Source organism: Rhincodon typus, chromosome 15 (assembly GCF_021869965.1).
Source record: "Rhincodon typus isolate 14 chromosome 15, sRhiTyp1.1, whole genome shotgun sequence".
NCBI classification, from domain to species: domain Eukaryota; kingdom Metazoa; phylum Chordata; class Chondrichthyes; order Orectolobiformes; family Rhincodontidae; genus Rhincodon; species Rhincodon typus.
In genome coordinates this window covers 59,278,122-59,287,439 of record NC_063346.1, presented here as the reverse complement: position 1 = coordinate 59,287,439, position 9,318 = coordinate 59,278,122, and the positions used below count along the sequence as shown (strand labels likewise).

Here is a 9,318-nt window from a genome sequence, read left to right as displayed (position 1 = left end):
TTTATAAACCTCTGTAAGGTCACTCCACAGCCTCCGACGCTCCAGGGGAAAACTAAGCCCCAGCCTATTCAGAAGCAAAAACAGAAATTGCTAGAAAAATTCAGCAGGTCTGGCAGCATCTGTGGAGAGAAATCAAGAGTTAAGGTTTTGGGTCTGGGCACTCTTTATAGGAATGGATGGTAGCTAGCTTCAGCATCTCCCTATAACTCACACCCTCCAGTCCAGGCGACATCCCTGCAATCTTAAATTAACTGAAGCCACGATGTCCACAGTCTTTATTGCAAGTGTTTGCCAAATGATGTCTCTGAGGCATGATGGGGTGTCCCACATGCAGCCCAGTGGAGGACCTCAGCAGCCTGGGAATCCCGTTAGACCTCAGGCGGATCCCTTGGAGAGAGGCAGTCTCTTTCACGCTGTGGGAGCTGGCTGGAAGTTTGCTGCTTCTCCAGCACCTTTATGCAAGGCATCCGATTGGAGAGGGTAGTAACTGCAGTGGACTACAAGTCCCAGGTCGCCGGCGCTGAAGGCAGGGGCGGCCCCTGCAGGCTTAGGGAGGGACTGCGGCTCCGAGGGGATAAAAAGCCGGAGCTCAGCCGCAGGTCCTGAGCATTTTAAAGAGGGATCTTAACACTGGCAGTACGAGCAAGGATGGCCGGTAAACAACAGCCACCTTACCTGAACCTAGCTGAACTCACCGCCTCCCAGTTCCTGGAAATCTGGAAGCATTATGATGCAGACGGTGAGCTCAATATCTATTTGCAAAAAAAATTTTTTTTTAAAGAAAAACATTTTTGAATGAAATACTAATCATTGAGCAAACTAATATTATCTATTTTTTAGAAATAATTTACAATCCACTCGTGAACCGAACGTGTGTTTTTTTTTAAATACAGCACAGGGGTTAGTTGTAATTTTGAGAGTTGCAATTTTGTTAGCAATTCTCTGGTTGCTAACTGCCTCAGAATTTGGAGCTTTTAGCAATTTGCCAAAAGAATTTACACTTGAATGAAGAGGTTTCTATTGCTTTCCTCCAAAAAAAATACACGAGATAAAACTTTGCAGTGATGTATTGCCTTGCTGGAGTTGTTAAGGAGGAGGATAGAGAAATATCTTTCCGGCTGGAGATAGAGGCTGCACCCAGACATTTCAGGATGGGACTGGTTGCTGAGTTACTGTTTACACGCCTCATTTCAACAAGTTCCCAGACGCATCCCTGTGCCAGACAGTGGGGTTCGCCCTTTGTTAAAATCCTCAGCAGTCACCTCGTCTCTGTTAGGGATGTGTCTGAGATAACAGCTGGCTAACCGTGCCTCTTTCTGTTGTACAGGGAATGGCTACATTGAAGGGAAAGAGCTGGAGAACTTCATTCGGGAACTGCAGCGAGTGAGGAGAGGGGCCGGTGTGGTGAGTATACGTTTCTCACAGCTCCCTTACTCCGCTGCTTTTTAAAGTTGCTGTCTACTGGGAGACAGATTCATTTTGCTCAGACTTCTGACGGCGTGAGGGACTGACATCACGTACGGGGGACACAGGGAAACCGAGGTGTTAGAAACCGAGAGAGATTGACGCAGACACAGCAGAGAGTGAGGACTATACAGAGCTGAGATGTAGAAATTAGACAATAGGAGCTGAGTGTAGAGAGAGACGGGGGTTAGAGATAGAGCTGAGTGTAGAGAGAGACGGGGATTAGACAGTAGGAGCTGAGTGTAGAGAGAGACAGGGATTAGAGAGAGAGAGAGAGCTGAGTGTAGAGAGAGAGCGGGATTAGAGAGAGAGCTGAGTGTAGAGAGAGAGAGATAAAGGGATTAGAGAGAGGGAGCAGAGTGTAGAGAGAGAGAGACAGGGATTAGACAAGGAATCCTGCATGTTGAGAGAGAGAGAGAGACAGGGATTAGACAGTAGGAGCTGAGTGTAGAGAGAGACAGGGATTAGACAGGGAGAGTTGAGTGTAGAGAGTCAGGGATTAGAGAGAGAGTTGAATGTAGAGAGAGACAGGAATTAGGGAGAGCTGAATGCAGAAAGAGAGAAACAGGGATTAGACAGGGAGACCTGAATGTTGAGAGATAGAGAGCGCTGAGTGTTGAGAATGTCCGAGATTAGACACAGAGTTGACCGTAGAGAGAGAGATTAGAGAAAGAAAGAGCTGGGTATAGACAGACGGGAAGGAGAGAGAGAGAACTGAGTGTAGAGAGTGACCAAGACTAGACACAGAGAGTTGAGTGTAAGAGAGGCAGAGGTTAGAGGGAGAGAGCTGAGTTTAGAGACAGAGAGAGCAATTAGGGAGAGCTGATTATAGAGAGAGAGAGAGCTGAGTGCTGAGAGAGGCAGGGATTAGACAGAAGGAGCTGAGTGTAGAGAGAGAGACAGGGATTAGACAGGGAGAGCTGAGTGTAGACAGAGACAGGGATTAGACAGGGAGATCTGTGTAGAGAGAGAGAGAGAGAGAAAACATGCAGATACAAAAAGAAAGACAGCAATAGAAGCAGTGATGAACAACAGTGTGAGCATGACCTGAGCAATCAGCCAGAGAGAAGGGGACCGAGACAGATTGAGAAAGACTATGAAAAAAACAGAGACACAAAGCGAATTCAGCAGAGATACACACACTACAGGTAAAGCCAACTGAGAGGAAGGGGCAGAGACAGACCAACAGAGAGAGACAAATGCATTCTGTCTTGTTTAAATGTGAGAAGGTAAGGCACTGAGAGGGAGGGAGAGGTATTTACAGTGACATAGCAAGGGACAAAGAGACAGAAACAAGAAAAATGAAAAAAATTACAAAAGAAACCAGCAGACAGTGAGAAAACAGACAGTCAGAGGCACTGAAGAAAGAGACAAATACAGTGAGAGAGAGGTATTTTGAATTGGGAAGTGAGTGTCTGGGTGAGGATGGATGAGAAAGAGAGAGAGAGAGACCCTACCAGACGGACAAATAGGTTGTTAGATAGAGATTGAGCCTGATAGATAAGATGGATAGTCTCTGAGGAAGACAGAACAACAGCCAGATGGAGAAAAGAAAGACATAAATAATGACCTCCATTCACCTTCTCCTGAATGCCGTTAGATTGATGTGAAAGAATCTTGTTCTGACAGCAGATATTAATAAGAAGCTGAGAAAAAAGAGAATACTGGGAGATATGAAATCAGTAAATTGACAGCAGGTTTGTCAGTGTGTGTCAGGGAAAGATTATTTAATGTTTCAGATCTCCCTGCAGTTCAGCCTGTTGTTCAGTGGGGGTGGGTTAATGAAGCTTCTAGATGCTCCACACCCTGACCTGAAAAAGAGAAAAATAGACCGAGATAGAACGAGAGAGAGAGAGGCTGAGAGATAGGAAGTGAGAGAATGGATGAGAAAGACAGGGAGAGGCAACCTGGCAGACAACATCAGCACCACCCGCACCCTATCTGATCAGAACCGACTCCCACCACCCCCCACTATCCCCCCCACCCCCAACCCATCCTCCCTGATCATCTGGGGTGGGCATGCTCATTCTGCAGGCTCGGCTGACTGTGTCCTCATTCATACTGGACCTGCAGCTCACTGGGACATCTCCAACTCCACTGACACAGTGAGACACTCTGCAGGCTCTCCCATAGCCATATTGGTAAATGAGCGATAGGCAGTCTCCATTGTCTGTTCTCCGATTGAACAACAGAAAGGCCTTACCAACTGGCATCAGTGCCCTTGGGCAGTACATGGGGTGCGAGGTGGGTGTGGTGAGGTGATGTTCACTCAGTGAATGGGTTGCGCTGTCAGTCAGGGGGAGGGGGAGTGAGTGGGTGGGGCGTGGAGGTGAAAAATTGGGAGAGTGCGTTGACGTTTCAAGGCACAGAGCAGCTGATCTAGTGACTCTGCTAACAGATACTGAGTGGGGCTCTGATTTGAGACACAACGATTGGGATGGGTACAGGAAGACTGAGGGCAGGAAGTCAGCTCCTGTTGGGATCACCTTGGTGGGATCAGACAGGAATTTTCATATTCTTTCCCCAGATTGGTCCCTATGTCTTTATTTGTTCTTTTACCCTCCTGTCCCAGGAGATGTAGTTTGGATACTGTGGAGTGGAAAGTGCAAATTCTGAAATACATGAGGTACTACAGTTTGCCAATGAAGGGTATACCTGGACAGGTATTGTGTGGGATTGTCTGACTGACTGGAGCAAGTGGTCTTTTCCTGTTCAATACTGTTTCTGTGTGTCCACATTCCCAAACAAGAAATAAGGTGTTCATAATATTTGTCACATCCTCAGAACCCTGGCCACCAACTCTACCCCTGTCCTTGACAACTGTTTGAGGTTGTAACTTTGAAGCTTTGGCCTCACATCTGAGACTGAGCTGAACATCTGACCTCATATTTACACCATCACCAGGATTGCTTCAGTTTCCACCCTTTGTAAACCACCCACCGCGCCCCCCCTCCCTGCCCCGTTCCCCATCTCCCCCTTATTCATGTCCCAGTTATCTCCAGGCATGACTTTTCCAACAAAACGCTGGCAATCTGCCCCTGCCATAAACCTGAGGTCATCCAAAACTCTTGGCACCCATCAAGTCCTATTTCCTCTATCATTGCTGTGCTCGCTGACCTACGTTGGTCAAGTAACATGTTGATTTTTGTAACTCTCATTTTTGTTTTCAAGTCCCTCCTTGGCCTCAGCCGTCTCTACCTCCTCCAGTCCTACAACCCTCCAAGATAATCTGAGCTCCTCCAGTCAGGCTTCTTGCTAACTACCATTGGTGGAGCTGCTAAGGACCCAAAACTCTGGAATTCACCCCCTGAATCGTCCTGCCTCTCTACCTCTATTTCCCGCTTTAAAAATACTCCATAAAATCTATTTTCTATCAAAGCTTTTGGTCATCTGCTTCTCAAAGGTGGATTACAATGCACTCCTGTGAAGTGCCTCTGATTGTTTCACCACATTAAAGGTGCCAGATAAACCCAAGCCCTTGTTGTTGCAAAGTCTGTCAGGGAGAGGAGTGAGGAATAAACCCTTTGCAGAATGTGGGACTGTCAGGATATTGAATGAACTTCAGCACGAATGGATTTCACTGCGATCCCTCTAGATTCACTTTACACTGTGATGTACCTGAGTGTTGCTCATGCGTCTAATCTGCAATGTTCTTGTATAATCTGACTCCCTTCAAGGGTGGCACGGGAGGAAAAATAGGCTTTTCGATGTTGTCTGCCTTGGAGGGGGTGGGGGTGTGGGGGGCTGGGGTGGGTGGTGTGGTCCTGTAAAGTGGTTTTGTTTCCTGAGAGTCCGTTGCTGGTTACAATCAGTGTGAGAGGATGGGACAGAGGCCAGGCTTCCTTTGTCGCTGACGGGGTGACTAGGAACCAGGGGCGGGTCAAAAGTCAATGTAGTGGGTCTCAGTGAGAGACTGGAGCTTGTAGTGACCAGGGATTCGGTGGGTTTTCCAAGAGCCGGGAAGATTAAAGGGGCAAAGACAGAGGGACTGAGATTTGAGTCGTACTGTGACCGATGAAAATTGGTCTGGAGTACTTGACCCACTGCACTTTGGAAAGGATCTATGAACATGGGGAAAAGGGCAGCCATTTCCATGGTTACTCTAGTGATCAACTATAGTTGTCAACCAACTGTATGCAGGGAGTTTACTCCCGACTAGTCAGAGTGAAAACGCTGAGGAATACAGATAAAAAGCAGTATCTCTATACCCACTTTTAATTACATTAGCATCTCATTATCCAGATTACAATCTGATTTCATATAAATATAAGAAACAGGTGCTCATTCTAAATCATAGGTTAATGTTAGCATCTCCTTCACCCAGTCAACGATCGACTGATCTTATTCTAGCTTGGCACTGTTTTGCTCCCTTCTGTATCAGTGTCTGTTACCACCCCCGCCCAACTGTCTCTGCATTCCATGTGACTCCAGGGCTTTCCAACATTATTTCTGGTAGTTCTGTTTGTATAAGGTTCTCCTCCAAATTGCTGCTGACTGGCCTTTTAGGGTGTGTAATGTTGTTTGTGGATTTGCATCTGCCACTAAAAAATAGCTTTTTAATGTTTACGTTCTGGATCCCTGTCACAGCGGCACAGATCCACCAGAATGAGACCAATGGTCCAGATAGGAGATTAAATTGTATCAGAGAGACAAGCTATTTCTGAGGGAAGATTTCTTCGTGTGAAAGATGGGAGAAGGCAAAAATTATTCCCATTTAAAGGAATAAAACACAAGAGATGCTGTGACTCAGTTAATTATTTTAAATCAAGGGTCAATGGATTTTGTCAATTAAGAGTATTAAAGGATCTGGAATCGAGGCAGATGAATGGATTTAAAGTATAGATTGTGATTTTGGTGGGGTGCTGAATAATCTATCTCTGTTCCTAATTTCTTCGCATTCTTAAAATTTGATCCAAAGGTGAAATGTAAACAATTGCATTTAAAATTGAACTATTTTAGGTTTCCTAGATCCCCTTGACGGCAAACATTCTCCCCTTCCAACATGAAATCACGAAGGTGCCAAAATCTTATCCGATTGAAGATTGGGAAAACAGAAGCCATGATTTCAGTCCCCACCAACCTCTTTGCCTCCGTTGACCGCATGTTCAAGATAAACCAGCCGTATAACATCTAGGGCATTTGAATATTCCAATATCCCATTCAATACCGTTAGCTCCTTAATATTGCCTGGCTGCACTCCTACACCACTCCCAGCACTGCTGAAACCCTTATCCACACCACTAACCTGCCCCAGAACCTCTTCCCCCTTGCTCCATCCATTGCCATCTTAAAAACCTTTCTCAAAACTCACATTTCTGATGAAGCATTCAGTCAGATCTCCTCATACGCCTTTCCTTACTGTTTAAAGATCCACTCAGGGAAGTTATTCTACATTTTTGTCTCTAACTGAATGAAATTTGTCATTGATCTGCATTGTAGGTATTTCCAGACAACCATTGGCAAACTAGACAGACACAGGTCTGTGACCAAAGAGGGGTGTATTATTGGATGCGGTGTCAAAGCATATCCAATCTTACCAGTTTCCCTACTGGTTGGTTAAATTAACCTCCTCTCCTGTTCACCATGTCTACCTGAGCTGCAGAACCCTTGGAGAGAGGTCCTTCAAGGTACTATCGTGAGCAGTGTGTATTCTTGTGGAAGACCAATGGCTCAGTTATAGAGTCTTAGAGATCTACAGGATAGAAACAGGCCCTTCAACCCATCACATCGACTTTTGTCAATTTCTAGGATGTGAAGGATCCTTACTCAATGTTATCTCCAGTTCTCATTCCTCAGCTCAACCATGGCCATTGTTCATGTGTGACCACGGATACCAATTTTTGTGGTCCATCCCTTTGAAGGAACAGGAGGTGTCCCTGCTGCATTGACCAACAATGAGGGCTCCCAAAAATGGGACTAGCATCAGTTGCAAACTGGCAGGTGATCCCCATGGGATCAAACCAGAGGGACATTGAGCCCCAGGATCAGAATCAAACAGATCTCACCACCCAGATTAAGATTAGGAAGACATTGGTCACTGGCAAAGGCCCAAGATGAGAAATTACATTATGGCTTGCAGTTAACCATGGGAAAAATCATAACCCTCAACCTGCCAAAGAAACAGAAGGAAACTGATGTGCACCAAAAAATCAGATGAAACTCAGATCCCACCCCCCCAACCTCCCCACCAACTAAAGCGACCTCATTTAAAATCAAAATGGCAAGAGTGGGCCCTTCAAAAAATATTCAGAATGGAAAATAAAACTGAAACTAGTCCTCACCTCCTCCACCACTCACAACAAACCTAACAGTCCCCAATAACATTTGAATGAACCTGGCAGGAAACAAAAATATCAGATGTGAAATGCCCACATTACAGCCTTGGTTCAAACACGGACCAAAGAGCTGAATTCCAGAGGGGAGGTGAGAGAGACAGCCCTTGACATCAAGGAGCCCTAACAAAACTGGAATCAATGGGTATCAATGGGCAAACTCTCCACTAGCTCAAATCATACTTGACACATAGGAAGATGGTTGTGGTTGTTGGAGGTCAGTTGTCTAAGCTCCAGGACATCTTCTGCAGGAGTTCCTCAGGGTAGTGTCCTAGGCCCAACCATCTTCAGCTGCTTCATCAATGACCTTCCCTCCATCATAAGGTCAGAATTGGGGATGTTCGCCGATGATTGCACAATGTTCAGCACCATTCGCAAGTCCTCAGATACTGAAGCAGTCAGTGTTCAAATGCAACAAGATCTGGACAATATCCAGGCTTGGGCTGACAAATGGCAAGTAATATTCATGCCATACAAATGCCAGGCTATGACTTTCACCAATAAGAGACAATCTAACCACTGCCCCCTGTCATTCAATCATGTCACCATCACTGAATCTGCCACTTTCAATACCCTGGGAGTGACCAGAACCCATGGTCAACACCCATTGACCATAAACTCAACTGGATCAGCAATACATTTAGTGGCTACAGGAGTAGGTCAGAGGCTAGGAATACTGTGGCGAGTAACTCCCTCCTGACTCCCCATAGCCTGTCCATGTCTACAGGGCATGACTCAGGACTGCGATGGAATGCTCCCCACTTGCCTGGATGGGTGCAGCTCCAACAACACCCAAGAAGCTCATCACCACTGAGGACAATTAATTGGCACCCATCTCACACCTTCAACATTTCTTCCCTCCACCACTGACACTCAGTAGCAGCATTTGTGTACCATCTATAGGACGCACTGCAGTAATTCACCATGGCTCCTTAGACAGCACGTTACATCAAGAAGGACAAGGGCAGCAGATATATCAGAACACCAATGTGTGTAAGTTCCCCCTCCAAATCACTCACCATCCTGACTTAGAAATATATTGCCATTCCTTTACTGCCGCTGGGTCAAAATCTTGGAATTCCTTCCCTAAGGGCATTGTGGGTATCTCTACACCTCAGGGACTATAAGCAGCACACCATCATCTTGTGCATAGTAATCAGGGATGGATAAGAAATGGTGGCCTGACCAGTGACACTGTACATCCCGAGGATGATGTTTTTACAGACCAGAAGTGCCTTTTTAATATTAGAGTCGGGACCCTCGAAAAGGATTGACAGTTCCTGCCCAGAGGTGATGAACTCCAGCCTCCTTCATTTGAACTGTGCTCTGAGAGAGAGTCGAGCAGTCCTTTAGTAACTGGATCACAGGGCTCACCACCTCCCTATACCATTCTCCATCTCCCACTCCACAAGGCAACAAGCAGCACAGGATAGGGGGGCTCTCACCTCAATGATAGCCCACGGAAAAAGCTGGGCCCCGACTCCTCCCCTCCACCGCCTCAATACCCCTCTGAGATTCCTGA

The 9,318-nt window shown here is 46.2% G+C and overlaps 1 protein-coding gene across 1 annotated transcript in view; it reads left to right on the top strand.

Moving 5' to 3' along the window:
• The first annotated feature begins 627 nt into the window (after positions 1 to 627).
• The window catches only part of calb2a (calbindin 2a), a 166,729-nt gene continuing 158,038 nt past the window's right edge, over positions 628 to 9,318 (top strand). Inside the window, exons 1-2 of the mRNA XM_048606127.1 lie at positions 628 to 739; positions 1,328 to 1,404. Coding sequence (XP_048462084.1) covers positions 649 to 739; positions 1,328 to 1,404 — 168 coding nt within the window. The 5' untranslated portion in view covers positions 628 to 648. The remainder of the gene's footprint in view (positions 740 to 1,327; positions 1,405 to 9,318) is intronic.